Genomic DNA, 18,570 nt, shown 5'->3' with positions numbered 1-18,570 from the left:
AGGAGTGAGTGATAATGGTTGGAAGTGGTGTGGTTATATAGGCGAAGGTGGAGAATTGAAGACTACGCACCAGGCTGCTGTCACTTAACCGTGGTTTGGGTAGAGTATAGGGGTATCTTTTTAATATAATAAACCTAATTACTTTCGGTATCACAGCAAATGCTTTAGATATTTAGAGGCATATCATCAAATATCAACCAAAAATATCTTTTATTATATTGCGGTTATACAATATACACTAACTAAAAATAGATGAACACAAGTAGATTTTTTTTCTCCTTTTTTAAGAATTCTCAGCACTATCTCTGTCTATAGGGCGTCTAATATGTTGGACACGATTAATGACCTGAGATATTAAACACGAACATAACACGATAACTAATTGCGTTGTTTTTTTCAAACATGAATACGAACTTGTTTAGTCACAGGTTAATCTGTTAAGACATGTTAATATACATGTTTAAAGTCACAATGAATAATACATGTGTAATGAAACAAAAATTTTCAAAACGAGCATAAAAGACTTGATTAATACATAATTTATGACATATCTGAAACAAAAAACAACAAATCAATAACATACTTGAAGCAAAAACCACAAATCTATAACATACTTGAAACAAAAAAATCGTAGAAGAAAATCATAGCATCCATTAAAAATAATATATCCGGTTATGACGGGCATGAGCGAAAGTTGTATATCACTTTAGGTTTAGGACTTTAAAAGTATATTTTTATTTATTTTTTAATTTAAAAATCTACAAATGTTACTAACAGGTCTTTAACCTGTTAAGACACGAATTTAAACATGTCTTAAAAATGTCAACATGTTTAAGACACGAATTTAAACATGTCTTAAAAATGTCAACCTGTTTAAGACACGAAACATGTTAAGCTCAAACCTAAATCTGTTAAAACATGTATCGTGTTAACATGTTCGTGTCATAAATTGATAGCCCTATCTATCTACATCATTTTTTTTCTACATCTCACTTTTTCCAAATCCTACTGTCTTGCTATTGACGAGATGTCTACTGGGTATGATTGATTATGTATTTTTATTGTATGATTTTAATTAGTACCTCAACAAATGTTTTTCCAACCAATGACTCACAATGAAAACCTAAATCAAGTAATTAACTGCTAGAGAATTGGAATGTGTAATCTCATAAAGTAACTTTAGACTCTTTAGTCATTGTTGCAACTTGCAATGACATTGAGTTTTTCCGATACTAGAACGCCCATACATGAGATAACACTACTTCCAAACATGGCCTAGTGAATGATAATACTGTTTGTACAACTTTGATTTAGCTGAAGTTATCCTTTGTGTGGATATTTAAGTATCGAAAATCCAGTTTCATTGCTACAATTTATAAATTCATCTATTAGGATATTTACGAAATTACCCTCTCGAAAGTCGTAGGCGAATCCTATTTGAAAAATCTTTTATAACAAACCACAAGAAATTTGTTTCGATTGTAGTTGAAGGTCTCTATAGATTTATCACATACGATATGACACACTGAGCTTGATGTAGAACAAATGAACAATAAAGATAAATCGATTTGTTGATGGCCTTTTGTTTTATCATAGAGATTTTTTATTTGTTCACTAATTTTTATTTTTAACAATCTATACTATTTAATAAATAAAGCTTTCTAAATGTCACATGTCATCACTATATTCATCCTTATAAAATTTTCCCTCTCATCTCTCAGATTAAATACATTTCTCTTTTTAATATTTCATTTTCAATTTTTAATAATTACATCCTAACTTGAAAGAATTAATATCATCATAAATATGTTAATTTATTTAATATAAAATATATTGCATTAGTTATTAATATTAGATTTTTATAAGTAACCAATACGAAACGGGTGAGTTTCTTAACTAATTAAAGTACAAAGATTGTCCATGTCAAAACAGTTTGAGATTAAAACGAGTTTTGTGACACACCCCGACCAAAGGCGGAACATGCCGAGGCGTAACGTATTGATTGGACAGTAGCTCAGGAGACACTAATTAAAGCGACAATAATTATTTAATTTCATTAACATTAAACAGGTACACAAATTCAATAATAAACAACAATTACATCTTGTTTTGTATTTTGAAAAATATCCTAAGATAAAACTAATTTCTTCGATCTTGAACAATGTAAATTACTTGCACCTGTAGCATGTATAAAAATAGAGTTTGTCAACAAGAATGTTGGTGAGAATGCATAAGTTTTAGTTGAGATACATATATAGATAAAAACCACAATTCATATGTTAATGTTGAGCATCACAATTCCCATGAAAAATATAAACAACTAAATAGATGTGGACCCGTTCCTATTGATACAAAATCAAAGTACTTGGGTAAGTGTATGATCATACTAGATGAGGATATATGAGGATGAGATACCAACCACCAAACATAAAATAAACAATTAAGCACATAGAGCATTATCATTGAGCATGCAATAATCACACATAAACATATCTTGAATTGTGTTATGAATAGATGAATAAATAAAAATGGGTAATTTAAATAGGGTATACATACCACCCCAAAATTTAAAAGATGAAAACGGGGAATATGTAAACTCACCTTATGGAGTGGGATAAGCGAGGACGAGATAATAAAAGAAAGAGCTAGAATGAAAACGGTCAAACTTCTCGAGATTTGCCGACAATTAATCCTAGTTGATAACGATAAAGTGAGTTAAATATAAAATAAGACGGATCTTGGGTCTCGATGAGATTATTAATCCTATGGTCATTTATTATGGTTGTTGAGATTATTATCATTAGCGTGATTATCATTATTGTTATTAATATTAATATTATTATTATTATTATTATTATTATTCATGTTTACTTCCCTTATATAAAAAAAGATATTTTATAAAGTGATATAAAAGTTGCAAAAGCTAAGACGAAAACGAGCCTTTATGAAGAACAAAAATTTGGGGTTATTAAGCGAGTTGGTATCACACATATATTTATACATACATAAAAAGAATTTTATGGAGAAAATTAAAGTTCAATGACGAGAAAACAACAAGACTAGAGGCTCGGTTTAACAAATTTTTCGTATATTAAAGGTTATAAACATAAATTATTATAAAAGAAAATTGTTTAAAAGAGTTTTAAAAATAAAGAACAAAAACCGCATACAGGGCGGCTCGAACCCGCGCCTGGCCGGTTCTAAGAGTTTATACGAGCATGCACCAGCCATTGGGCTGGTGCTATAACTTGTTAAAAGTATAGCCTCTGATATATATAAGCAGATATGCCAAAGAACCCCAAAATCAATATGAACCCTAATTCTGGGTTTGTTTAATTCGTTTATAGTTGATTCAAATTGAGTTAGCGTTTTAGTTTTTTGATTATAAATGAGTATAAATCAATGTTTAATTACCGAAATGATGATGTATAGAGGATGAACGGCGAATAGGGTTTCACAGCTCAAGTTGGTGACGAATCTGGATCCTAACGAAAATGTACGGGCTGAATAACTTAGGGTTTAGTGTCGCGGGGTAGAGAGGAATGTGAGGTGTGATTTAATTGAATTATGAGCGAGTTTATATAGAGTAACGAGTCAATGACAGCCGCGGTTCGTTCTGGTGTTGTTAGCTATCAATTAGTTAGGGTTTTCCATGGTTAGGGTGTCGATAGGATCGAATTTAGGTAAGTGATAATATGGTAGTATCAATTTCATCAATTAATCCGTGAATTTTGGTTCAAGAAAGGTGGGGGGGGGGGGGGGTACGACGTCGGTGGAAGAGTGGGAGGAATATGAGAGGTTGAACCAATTTTGCAATCTGGTCCTTGATGTTTGAGTATAGAGACAGAAGAGGCAAAAACAAATGTTATGGGTAGTTTTCATACTAATCAAACAGTTATAAAGATTTAATTAATAAACATAATCAAAACCGTGTGTCGGGTAATAATTAATTACAAAATGATTAATAAATTAATGACGAACAACGATAGTCAGGGTAATAATAATATTACATAAATAAATAAAAATTTAAAACGAGTCGGGTTTTCGGGTCCGAAAATTGACGAATGTTACATTTTGGTCCACGAGTTGGTTTAAAAAAGTAGTCATTTACACATAAGTTTTGATATATAAAATAACAAATAAATAATTTATGATTTATGAATTTTCTAACAACTTTTTATTTCCAATTTACGTAATATGTAATTTTTTTACCGTATAATATATCTTTATATATGTGATACATTTTTTTTGTATTTTACATTATGTTATTATTTAAAAAAAATATTTATTTTAACATGTGTGCTACACGAGTAACTAACCTAGTGAGTGAATATGCATCTTATATTAACTTCATCATTAGAACTGATTTTGCCAAATCGTTATGTCGTCCGTTACTACATCGACCGACATGTTATTTAGGAAAATACAATCAAATGTTATACGATTTAATTAATAAAACCTTTGAAATAACCCAACATACTAAAAAAACACTCAACATTTTTTTATATTTAAAATTCGTTTACACACTTTTCAATCATATTATTAGAAAGAGTTGCATAAAATATATTCTTTCTTTACTTTATTTTTTTTAATAGTGTTTTAACATAAAATAATTAATTATAAAAAATAAATGCATTAAATCGGTGCTAAAGGCCACATACACGAGTGGGGGCACAGTGCATGGGGTTAGGCTGAGGGGTGTGGGGGGCGCGAGAGGGGGCGTGAGTGGGGGCGCCAGCCAATAATATTGTGACGTGTGGCAGAGAGAAAAACTTGATAAGATGGGTGTTGGTAGTGGTGATAGCGCCCCGGGCCATGGTGTGGAGGGGCGCGAGAGGGGGCGCGAGCGGTTTATTTTTTTATTATTTTTTAAATGTAGTAAAAAAACGTATTATTAAAAAAACGCAAAAATTATTTAAAAAAACACACATTTTTTTGAAAATTCATATAATAAAAAAAACATACTAAAAATTAAACAAACAATAATATTTAATAATAAAACTAATCTAATACAAGATCCTCTGGTCGCCTCGCCCACAAATGTTCAACCAACTCATGTCGAAGATCCCCGTGTATCTCACGGCTCTTGATATTTGCTATGTTATGAAGTTTTTGTTGATCACTGATTGTGGACAGTTGTGGCGGAATGTCACCTTGGTAGTTTTGGCATATAGCTTTGCCCTCGTCTTCTAACGTCATGTTGTGTAGGATAAGACACGTGTAGACGACGTCCATTATCCTCTCCCGAGTCCAATAACGTATCGGGTTCGCCAGAACATAATATTGTTTTTTTATAGCTCCAAAAGCTCTTTCAATATCTTTTCTAGCAGACTCTTGCTTCTTCGTAAAATACTTCCGTTTGTCGGCGACTGGATCTGTAAAAGCTTGAACTAACACAGCCCATTCGTTGTAAATACCATCGACCAGATAGTACCCGTACTTGAAGAGTTCTTCATTTGCAACAAAAGATTGAGGTGGTTCAACCCCGTCGATAAGGTCGTTGATCAAATGTGACTGATCGATAACATTAAGGTCGTTATTTGACCCAGCAACACCAAAAAAAGCATGCCAAAACCAAAGATCCTGTGACACCGCCGCCTCAAGTATGAGGGTCGGCCCTTCATGATCACCACGGTGGAACTGACCTCGCCAGGCCGTTGGACACATAGCCCATCCAACATGCGTACAATCGATGCTACCTAGCATCCCAGGAAAACCATGTTTTTCTGCGTGCACCTCATATATGCGTTGGATGTCATACGTTGTAGGTTTACGCAGATATCTCCGAGCGTAAGTCGATATGACTCCTACGTACAATATATATTAAAAAATGTAATAAATATTTAATAAAAAGTAAAATTAATGTTTTTTACCTTGGCAGAAAAAATGAAGGGATTCACGTGCAACCATTTTCGACATCTGTAAATACTCGTCCAAAGCGTCCGACGAGATGCCATACGCTAGTTGACGGATAGCAGCCGTGCATTTTTGAAGAGGGGTAAAACCGGGAAGACCCCTAGCATCCTCCCTTTGTTGGAAAAAGGGATACCGTGCCTCTAAATCACTCGCTATACGCGTGAACAATTGCCTGCTCATTCGAGTACGACTTTACAAAGTTAACGTGTTGATCAGCCGCTCTTCTTGGCAGATTTCTTTATCGACTATAATCCGTATTCATCGACGCTCATGAATGCACATATATTTTGGATAAGAAACAATGCCAACCAATAATATTTACACAAAAATAAAGTGAAGTTCATGGAACATCATCACGACTCACGAACTAACCAAAATAAATCTCTTCAAAGCTTTAAGTTTCTTTGAATTCATGAATAGGGGGAGGCAATTGTGAAACATGCGTGCCGGATATATAAATCTCCTCCAAGCTTTGAATGTTGCTCAGGTAAGCAGGAAGTTCATGTAGATTAAAACAACCACGAAGATCAAGTAGTTTTGCTTCAATAAACAATCTATTTAAACAAAAGAAGCTTTATTCATAAGGTACGATACTCGAAGGATAAGTAGTTTTAACTGAAATAATTCAATGCCATAAAAGTCGTTACAATACATAGTTAAGAAAAGACAAAATATATTAAGATAGATAAAGGGAGCGGCAAAGGTCTTCACGATCGTTGAGTAGCTTAATTGACGTGACTTGAAGTACCATGAGCAGTTGCGGGAGTTGGAGCAGTTGAGGTAGATTGATTCGGCATTGCTTGGAAAATTGGAGCTTGAACAGTTTGCAAGAGAGTTGTTTGGTAGAAATATGTCAGGTAAACTTGAGCTTGTGGTTGCGAGGTTTGGTAGTGTTGGGTTAAGTAAAGGTTGACTTTGATTGATGGGAGGAGTTTGAGGGTCATGAGGTTGATGGGTTTCCACAACGGTAGAAAGCACGGGTATTAGGAACATCAGGTTGAGCATGAGGGGTAGGTTGTTGCGGAACAACTTGTGCAGTAGGTGGGACACGACAGGTGTTAGCAAGATGGCCATAACGATTACATTGGGAGCAATGACGACATATGGATTTAACCGAGTGATGATAGTTACAAATGGAGCATGACGAAAAAGGACCGAGGTAAGGTTTCTTGAACGAGACATTCTATAGGGACAAAAAATGAGGATTTATAAGATGAAAGTTAAATTGAGGAAGTCAATAGATTAATAAGATGGTTAAGTATATAGATAAAACGTTTCCTTGAGAAGTAAAGAGATTTGCATCATAAGGATTAAATGTGAAAGATTATAAGATAGGGGGTACATAGCGTAAATAGTTGTTAAATGATGTAGTCAATAAGTTTAATGCGTGATGACTACATGAGGTGTTAAGTCAGTTTAAAATTTAGATTATTAAGTTTACAATAAACTAACGAAATATAAATTGTGGATGTTGGCCTTCCATGAGCTTTCCATGGCAATTTGAATGGCCCAACGAACTAACGAAAAAAAGTTGAGTTGGACAGCCCATGAGCGTTACATGACAATTTGATTGTCCCAACCAATTAACGAATTAACAATGCAATGAAGTTTGTCGGCCCAACGAGCGTTACACGGCGTTTTAACCGACCAAACTAAATAACGAACTATCGAAATAAATATGGGTAGTCGGAGAATCTTGTGAAATCACCACGTTGATTACTCCAACAAAAATACGAAATCAAGTTAAGAAATGAATAGTAGGAGTGCTCACGTGTTCCATGGATAATGGATTTTTCACCCAACTAACAATTTAAATAACGGAACACAATAATCGGGAAAACCGAGTTTAGCCACGAAATCACCGTGAATTCGGTTACAATCAACCTAAGGTGTCGATCATATGGCATTTATGGGTCTCGCTCGGGTCCATAGGGTTGACTATTGTGGTCAGCTTATCACCCAGGTAAGGAATAGCGTCTTAACTTTGGTTCTTGGAACCGTTTTGTCAGTGCCTAACTCACAGTTTTTCTTCCCTTTTCATTTATCGTAGGGACATGCCACATAATCTGCCTTAAGGTGTACGAGTGAAAACAACAGGTGTGAATTCTTAAGGAATTTCCCGTAAATAAAAGCAATCTAATTTCGAAAAATTTTTCTTTGAATGTTGAAGCATAGCCTCGGAGTTTGTGTGTGTGTGTGCATAAGAATAAATAATAATAATAGTTATCTACGAAAGCTGTAAACAATTTAAAATTGAACACATAAAGGCAAACAGATAGGCACGTATATGGTTCCTAAACATGTGTCTAAGGCAAGTTCTAACGACCTATCTTAAACCTTCGGCTCTGATACCAATCTGTCACACCCCAACCTACGGCGGAAATGCCGGGGCGGGAACTGATTGTCACAGGTCTCAAGGTTACTATCATGCACAATATTTAAATGACACTATCTATTAATTGAATTCAATTATCAAATAAATCAAATACAAACAAGTACATAATTCATACAACAATACAAATTTTATATTTCTTGATTAAATAATTCTTCTAGCTAAATTCTTCACTAAGTCTTCACCAACCTGCATATGCGTATAAAATAAAGTTTTGTCAACAACACATGTTGAGTGAGCAACACACCAGTTTAGTTGTACATATAGTATATATAACAAAATATGTAGCTGCAACAAGTCATATGAGAATAACAAAATAACCAAATGAACAAGTATAACAAGTATAACTGAGATGTCGAGAAGCACAAAGGCTAACGACTGGCGTATGATCATACTAGACTGAGATTATGTTGGACCTCTCCGAATGCGAAAGCATACAAAGCAAATAAGCACATAAACAAGTAAGGTATAAGTTGTTAACACATAAGACAAAGTTGCAGTTTTAAGTATAAGTATATAATGAGAAATATATTTACGCATATGTCCCCAAAACGTGGAAAACGAGTAAAAAGAGGGGAATGTGGTACTCACCTTAGCAATAAGCAAGAGACAAACGAATGCGGTAAGAACGATGGTAAACAAGATTACGCTATTCGGACGTTATCGACGAGAAATCCTAAGTAACAGTAGTTATGGAATAAATACAAACTGAATAAAGAGTCTAAAACTAAGTAGAGGTTCGGAATTTGATGATCGGGTATACTCTTACGAAAGTTAAATATTAAGAAATTTATTATTAATTTTATTCTCAAGGTTTTATAATATGATTTAATTATATAAAATATTTATAATACTTTTAGATGGATCAAATAAAGGAATTTATTTTAAATAGTTATTTCAAACTTAAATATACATTTAATGTTTATTATTAATAAAGATAGCTTTTAAATAAATATTGTAAATAAATTTGAATAAACTGAAATCTTTTACAAAATACTTGGACTATATTTTTAAATACGTAGATTAACGTGATATGTATTTTATATGTATGAATATGTATGAATATATAACGTTAAAACCCTTTTTAAATAAGTTAAAAACCTTTAACAAATAACTAATATATATATATATAACCAAAGCTCGGGAAATAAGATCGGTTAATAATTCGGTTTATTTCGGTCCTACAATAGATTGATTTATTAATAGATTTATATTATAAATTAATTGATAAATTAATGATTTATATGAATTAAATTGATTTAAAATCCAAAAATCCAACAAAAACAGGGTGGCAGGGTCGAGAACCCGCAACCTGCCACACCCTAACCAAGATACAAACCAACTGAGCCAACCAGATCTGACGTTATAATCTTACAAAACATTAAATACAAATGAACAGAACCTGAACAGAAATACATTGTAAACCCTAACAACATCAATCGGTTAATCCGATTGATGTTGGTTTGATTAAGGTTAGGGTTTTCAATCCTTAGAAAACGACGAACATAATGAACTAATAAATTACCTCAAAACGCGATCGGGGGTGCGTTAATTATGAATATTACGAGCCGGCTGTATATAGCGAAGAATGGGCATGCAAACGGCAATAAGAATTCAATTAAATAGGGGGCTATAGTCGGCTAGGGTTTAGTGATTGTGATTACGAGTTTAATTGGGTTTACATAACCATTTATATGTATAGAGATCTAGGTTAAGTGTCGGCCCAATGTATAAAGAGGTCGTTTTTGATACATATAACGCAATTAAGATGTCGGTTAGGCCGCGGATAACATAAACCAACTAACTACGAGATCAATTACTAAAGTTAATGTGATTATTGAGGTCCAAGTTAGCTAATTTTTGGATTCGGGTACAAGAAACGAATATGGGTCGGGTTTGGTTAACGGATATCCAAGTTATAATATGGATTATAACAATATTTACAGCTAGAACCATGATGTTTGAGATTGGATACAAAAATAGGTTAAAGTTTAGATTTGGGTGAAAATTGTGTATATATCAAAGTTAAATGAATATTAAGTATATGTATAGTTAAATAATATAATATTTTAGTGATTGATTTATTAAAAACGCAAATGGGTCGAGTAAATAATATAATATATCAGGTGGAAAACCCGAGTTGTTACAATATATTTTACGAAAAACTTTAAACGGATCTAAAGTCGGCTCAAGCTCGTGTAATACCTTACTCGTGTTTGAACTTCTAAAGCAGGTTTTGACTTTTTATGCAATTTATAATCTTGGGTTTTTTTTGTCCCTTTGCAAGTTTTTTGAAATTTTTTTTTCGAAATACATAGTATAAAAAAATAAATAATATTATGTATTGTTGGAAATGCCTTGGAAACTAGAAAAAAAAATTACATGTTCATAGTTATTATTAATTTTGTTTTGAAAGACGACAAACTATATTTAAAGAGAGAAAAACAGAAGACCACGACTAGCAATAAACCAGACGAGCCATAAACGGGAAGACCGTTACAAGTACATAAGAGGGTTCATCATCCACTCGGTCCAAGTAACACAACATTACTAGAACGACTATAATACCTAATATAAATAAGTTGAACAATATCATCATAAAGGCTCTCCTTCTTGGTTCCTTTTGATTAGAAGACAATGTCATTTTTCATCCTCCCAGTAATCCATCAAGTGATACAAATAACCAATCCACCTAAATGTTTTTTAAAAGGCATCAGATGAACCAAACCGAGCCAAGCTATAATAGAGGAATGAGCTCGATCCACCAACAATATAATACCCAAATAAGTAACAATTTTACTCAAGATACCAGTGATAGATTGGCAACTACCAAAGATGTGATTGCTAGACTCATGGCAGAAATTGCAAACCGGACAAAGAACCGAAGGGGCATTATAACTTCCATCGAGCTGATAAGAAGAGGATCTAATAAAAACTCCAAGAAAAAAGGTCGATCTTTCTTTGAATATGATTGTACCAAATACTTCAACGAGTGTCCACCAGTAAAACATATACCTTGATGGACTTCCTCGTTTCCTTACTGAGAATCCCCCTGTCACACCCTCAAATTTCGACTAACGGAGTTTAACCGTGAGGCGTGTGACATACCAGGATCTAGCTCATTTGTTATACCAAACATCCAATTCAAAATGTTATTTAAGTCTCATTCAAACATGAGAAAACAAAAACCAAACCATACAATTTAAAGTTTTGCGGAAGCGTAAAGTAAACGGTTTAAAATAATAAACCACGTGCTCAAACATGCACAACCCATCAAATGTAAACAAAGTGAAATAAAAGTCCATGCAACAAGTATGACTCCAAACATAAGCAATCAAACCCGCTCCTTAGCACATCTAGCAACCTGGGTAAGTATAAATACTCAAGGGTCAACACGAGGTTGGTGAGTTCAAAAGTTTTAGTAAAAAGGTAGTATATATAGTATATGTAGTATACGTAGCATAAGTAGTATATGTGTAAGTAGATTTAGCACTTTTCAAATATACCAGGGTAGCTAACCCATTTACAAGCTACTAGACGTTTGAACCGAAGCTGACTGTATGTATGCCTTCTTACCAGGTCTATCACCAACACTGGCGTATAAAAGTTAGGTAAATATAACACCCGTTTTACGACATCACAGCCTTGCTAGCACGACTAGCCCGGGTGGGGTTTGTCAAACCCAGTAGTACTACTCCATATAACCCCGCGATCCCATCCTATCGGTTCAAGGTAACGTAAGGACTTTAAGTGATATAAGGGCATCTAGTATAAACTTGTGATATATAAGAAACTACATAAATCCAAAATAAGTTGTTGCGTTTTTCTCCAGAAAACCAGTATGTAAGTGTGCCCGTGTTTTCAATCCAGAAAACATGTATAGGCAAATGTTTTGTGTTTTCAATCCAGAAAACATGTATACGAAAATAGTTTAGTGTTTTCAATCCAGCAAACATGTATATGAAAATAGTTTAGTGTTTTCAATTCAGAAAACAAGGAAAATGCTTGGTGTTTTCTTTTTAGAAAACAAGTATACGAAAATAGTTTTGTGTTTTCTCTCCAGAAAACAAATAGGAAAAAGCATGAACTCACCTGGTATCGCGTGTAATAGACTTTTCTCAAAGCCAAAAAGATGCACTTGACTCGCTAACCGTTACCTAGTACAAGTGTTTAAGTTATGAGAACGTGTTCAATAACACATGACTCTTAAACCCAAGTATGGGCTCACATACAAACAAAAACTTGACACGATGACTCTTTGGTGATAATAAGTAATGTCAACTATATCAAAAAGTCTTAACATGTATTCACACATCATATCATGGCAAATAAACCAAATATTCAATATACAACTCAACTTATGATCATTCAGTTCACGAGACAGATTATGGCATGTATAAACATATTTTATTAACTAAGTAAAACTTAAGGATAAATTATACAAAATTTACCACAGTAGCATATAAGAAGTAGATTTCTCAAGCAATTTTTAGTATATTTTCTCATGCACACAAAACTCACAATAATTCAATCATTGAAGATAGGTACAAACAGTTCAGCAGATTGCGCAACAAAAAGTTGTTTCATGGTTCTCTCAACTCATTTATCCAAATTGTGCAAGGCCAATTGAGTTATCTTTTAGACCCATAATTCTAAGTTCCAGAAGTGGAACCAACTCATTTGGCTTTGTTAATCTCAAGTAATGATGTCGGGAAAACATACCAGAATTTGAATTCCCGCATCAGCTTTGACACATGTTTTTGTAAAATCATAAAAACTATTCAAAACTTGTCCAAATATTACAAAATTTACCTTTCTGGAAACTAGACTCAGAATACTATATCCTAGAATCAAGAATCGATAAATAATCATCGTTTAACATCAAGTTACAAACCAATCAATAAACGAGAACGAATCTGTCAGCAAACCTGTTATCATCAAAACTTAAACCCTAACATGTTTATGTAATCCTAGGGTTCTAAATCATCAATTAGCATTATAATCCTTAAAGTTACAGAGATTGAACATCTAGGGTTTCACAATAACTCATCAAAACATAAAAATTGATACATAAAACTTACCAATTAACATTAGGAATCATGTGAATCACTCAAAGGCATCTCTAATTGCAAGATTAAGATTGAATTGAAGGTGATTAGGGTTTGTTGGGTGTTTGACATCGTGAAAGAGAGGGAGCAGAGATGTGTCGATGATTTTGGGATGGGAGTTAGGGTTTTGTTATTTTATTAATATTATATTTAATCATATTTACAAGAATCACCCTTTATGAATGACTTTTGGCTTTAAAAGAACCTTTTAACACCAAACCGGATTATAATCAAATCATTACGACCAAAACACTATCCCGTGTTTATAAAAGTAAAGACTCATTGTTATTTTATAAATTCTATTTTATAAAAGCTGAAAACGCATAAGTGAATTGATCGAAGTTTCACACAACAAGCTACAAACTAAACACATAATCATTTTGCATGTAATTTCACATAGATAATATTATCAACATATGATTGAGGTATTATTTTTTTGTAATAACTAATAACATGTTAAGAGAGCATCTTGTACTAAATCGTGTAACACATAAAATCATCCAACGCGTAACAGTTATATCCGAATTATTTAAATATATATGATTCGACATTAATCACCAACGTGTACCGACGGACTCATGCGTGTGACTCATTATTGACTCGTGTAAATGTTATGCATGACGTTTAAGGTAAAGAAGTTTGTGTTAACGTGAAAGGGTGGGGTGTCACACCCCCCACCCCATTAATACCATCTTTAAGATGTAATCATATGATTATATAATTATGATTATTATCAGGGGAAAGTGAATATGAGGTTGTTAGGAACCTAATCTTATGTGTGAAGCCAATCAAAATTACGTCATTTTGATTAAATCTTACTAAAAATCACCCAAATCCTTTTAATTCTTCATTTACTCTCTATACCATAGTTTGACCACTAGAGATGAACAATAAGTTGAATACTGGTATGTAGACTATTATTTATTAAAGAAGCCACATAAAACAATTGTCTAACGTGAGTAAACAACAATTTTTAGATTAATTGCTTTAAGATTTTCAGATAAGGGCTCATACCCACATGTATTCTTCGAGGATTTGAAATAAGATTTCAAGATGATGGATTATTGATAGGCTTGAAACTAGAGTTTATGTAACTGAAATTGTGGGCATTTTGATTAATAAGAGATTCGTTCTTCACATATCTTAAAGTCTGTTTTCTTTTGACTTATGCATCCGAAAAAATATCAATAAACCCAAAATGATTATGCGACTCTTTATACAATTATACCCATTCAATGTTCATGATGCAAATTTTAAACTGATTTCCAACACAATTTTAAATACATAATTGATTTAGGATTTGGATTACACTAAGCTTATAATCCTAATTAGAAGTCAATCTTTCTATGTTGGAATTGGGTTTGGCTAATCGATGGAATAGAGAGTAAATGAAGAACTAAAAGGATTTGGATTACTTTTAGTAAGATTTAATCAAGTAGTTTTGATTGGTTTCACACCTAAGGTTATACATACATACATACAGGAGGTGAATCTAATCTTGACTACCGAGTTGTTTTTTAAAGATCGGACTCGGCTCATTTATTAATTAATTTATACACATGCTTAATTATTTTTACAAATGCTGAGAAAAATCTTAAATGAGTTTGGTTATGTAGTGTGAAATTAATAGATTTAAGGGATTTTCTAACATGTGCCCTAAGGGCACATGTAAGAAACATTAATTATGGGAATATTATTGTTGAGTCACATGTAAGAAACATTAATTATGGGAATATTATTGTTGAATTAATAATTTTATATTAATTACACTAATAACTACTATATTTAACATTATATATTCTCCTTCTAAATTTTACCTCCATTAATGACTACTAAATAAAAAAATTTAATTCACTTTAAAATTACTATTTCATCTCCCACCATTTTTATATTCATTTATATGTAAATGATATTCAAATATGCAAGTAACTTTTGAAATTCTTATAACGTCTCCAAGTGTTAAACCAACTCAAAATCAGCTTGCTCTAGCGATTCAATATTCGGCTTGCAAAGAAAATGACACAAGTTTTGTTGTCAAGCATTACAAAGCGGCTCGATGACATAAGGTGGTTTGGGATGGTAAGATGGCTGGCGTGACTTGCAAAACTTTGAATTTGTCGGGATATTTTGTCGTCATGTTTTGAGTGTTTTTCTCCATACGAGTTGCTTTGAAATTTATTTTAGTTATTGACTATTACGATGAATACGAGAAGAGGATCAATTCAATAATGTCTCTAAATTACACCAAAAAGGAACTTTGGATATTACATCATCTTTTACAAAAAATAATGATCCTATAGCTAATGCAATTGAGTTGGTTCAACACTTGAATACGTTATAGGAATTTCAAAAATTACTTTCATATTTAAATATTTTTTACATATAAATGAATATAAAAATGGTGGGAGATGAAATAGTAATTTTAAAGGGAATTAAAAAATTTTATTTAGTAATAATCAATGGAGGTAAGACTTAAGAGGAGAATATATAATGTTAAATATAGTAGTTATTAGTGTAATTAATATAAAATTATAGATTCAACAAAAATATTTCCATAATTAATGTTTCTTACATGTGCTCTAAGGGCACATGTTAGAAAATCCCTAGATTTAATTGCAAAGGAGATAAACAAAAAAAAATACACAAGGCTTGGTAAGCCTCGACGAGCCTAAAAAAACTTATTTAGGCTCAATAACTAAGGTAGCATTATTTGAGGATGGAGAATAGTTATTAATGAAATCTCTATAATTTAGAACCACTGAACGAAATAAAGACTCCAATGTGAGTGCTTAATTACAAGTTGCACCCTTTATGTTTGGGGTGACTACGAGATCTTCATTCTGATTCAATAAGTAAATTGGATGCCTCTAAAGTTTATATGTTGTCAGACTTAACGTCATTCCCACTAACGAACATTAGATTTTTCTGTTAAATCCAGTCATGTGCAATAAACATGTGCATTGCACATGACGGTAAGTGTGAAATCTAATGCCCCTTAGTTAAAAGAATGTAAAGTATGGCAATATATGAACTTTAGGGACGTCTAGTGTGTTTAATAAAGTCAAACGATGAGATCTTAAGTAACCCCAAACATGTGGAGCATAATTTGTAATTTACTCTATGTACATTAATAAGTAGTCAATGGTTTTGGCGTTCCAAAAGTCTTGTGTTTAGACTCTGATTCCCAGCTGCTTCAATGGCGTCTGCAAATTATCCACAAAAGATTTATGATGTATTCTTGAGTTACAGTGGCCTGGGTTCTCGTAACAATTTTTCAGACGACATCTTCTATGCATTAGGCAGAAAAGGAACCAGTACACGTATGGTCGACATAACTACATAAGCATAGTGGGAGGTCCATATTCTTATTCCACGCAAGAGATGTTTGAGTTGATGGAGCAGTCATCAATGGTGGTGATCCTCCTCTGCAAAGACTATGTTAGCACCCCAGCGTCCTTGAACGAGCTAGTAAAGATCATGGAAATAAGTAAGGCAATTGAAGGAGGAGGCTTAACTGTTCTTCCGGTATTCTATGATGTTGATCCTTTGGAACTTCGCAACTCGGATCCGCCAGTTCAGGATATGGACGTGAGTTTGTGGTCTGGGAGAACATTAACTAGGAAAAGGTTTCGTGAATCCAAGGAAAGTGTGAAACTATGGAGGCAGGCTATAGTTGAATTGACTAATTTACAAGGACTGATGCTGAAATTGAAGAATATCCCCAATTGGTAATTTCTTACTCCGTAAATTTTGAAATCAAATTTGGTATGACTTTTATTATTACTGATTGTGCATGGATGAAAAGTTATCAAAATTGGCTCGTTTTACTCACACAGAGCTCGAGCTCAGCTTGTTTCGATCTCAATTTCTATTTTGAGTAGTTTTTTAAAGCTTGAGCTCAGCTTGGACTTCGCTCGTTTACTATTTCTTAATTAATTTTTATATATTTATAATTATTTTTATATATTTTTTACAATTATAATTTTATATATAATAGAATATATATATATATATATATATTATTTAGTTATTTTTTCATAACCTTATATAGATTAAATAATAATTATTAAGTATATATAAATATAAATTATAATAATTATAATAATGACAATCTTGTTTAGGCTCGCGAGCCGGCTCGAGCTTAATAAATGAAGCTCAAACTCGTTTATTAAACGACTTACTTTTAGGCTCGAGCTCGGGCTCATCTAAGCTCGGCTCAATTTTTACGAGCCGATCTCGAGTAGCTCGCGAGATGCTCGGCTCATTTGCACACACCTACTAACCAATCTAGAAGAATAGTTTTTGTTTAATTATTTGCAATACCTGATATAAATGAAGTGTCTTATGTTGGGATTGTGGAGGCTTGGTCCCAGTTAGTTGAAGACGGGAAGTCTTTGGGCCAGCCCTATATCTCTTTTTTAGGACATGTTTATGTTTTCTAGTTACATAAACTAGAAACTAGAGTCTAGTCTCTTTATATTCATATCATTATCATTGTACTTTTAATCTTTCATTACTGAGTGCTGAGAGCATAAAGCAATAAGAAATTCTAGTTGGCTGGTTGCGGTCTGTGGACGAAAAGTCAGCTTAGGCCGAAACACATAAATCCTTGTCTCTCATTTCCGTTTAATTTCTTCAGTTGATTGTGTGCGTTTTGCACAACCGAGATCCTAACATCTTAACCTACTCAATTTTATTACCACAATCAATAACATACACTTACCAACAAAGGGTTCATTTTCTAGATCTAAAATGATTACTTGACTATGAAAGCCTCAATAGTGATATTTTTCATTAGCTACTCTACTGTCTAAAAGTAGCTGCAAACAGCCAAATAAATTTGGAACATATCATGAATATAATAGCAAGTTTGCCTGTGCAACTTATGACAGCTGCATCATTTTGCTGATATGACATTTTTGAGTAATAGGCTTCTCTTTAGTAAACGTTACATTTTAGAGAAGTTGAGAAGCAATAGCTACAAAATATTCATCCCCAAAACTTTTCTCTTCGAAAGCGTTTAAAAGGCACACATTTATAAAAAACAGTTTTTATCATCTCTTCGGTTTTCAGAAAGCAATATTGTTTCTTGTGAATTATTGAAGTTCCATGTCTGAAAGCAGTAGGAGGTAGTTGACTAGCTTCAGATTGTTA

General features: G+C 33.0%; 1 protein-coding gene across 1 annotated transcript; it reads left to right on the top strand.

Annotated features, from left to right (window-relative positions):
• Positions 1-16,797: 16,797 nt before the first annotated feature.
• LOC143584945 (toll/interleukin-1 receptor-like protein) lies at positions 16,798-17,148 on the top strand. The gene has a single exon (XM_077066860.1). It carries the CDS (start codon positions 16,798-16,800, stop codon positions 17,146-17,148), a length of 351 nt encoding a protein of 116 aa, XP_076922975.1.
• The last annotated feature ends 1,422 nt before the right edge of the window (positions 17,149-18,570 follow it).

Source organism: Bidens hawaiensis, unplaced genomic scaffold (assembly GCF_021521415.1).
Source record: "Bidens hawaiensis isolate Kalapana, Puna unplaced genomic scaffold, B.hawaiensis_p1.1 tig00001575_1, whole genome shotgun sequence".
Classification (NCBI taxonomy): Eukaryota; Viridiplantae; Streptophyta; class Magnoliopsida; order Asterales; family Asteraceae; genus Bidens; species Bidens hawaiensis.
This window is presented reverse-complemented; position numbering and strand designations above follow the sequence as displayed.

Coding starts and splice junctions, on each gene's coding strand:
- LOC143584945 (XM_077066860.1), top strand. CDS start 16,798: ATGTTTGAGTTGATGGAGCAGTCATCAATGGTGGTGATCCTCCTCTGC.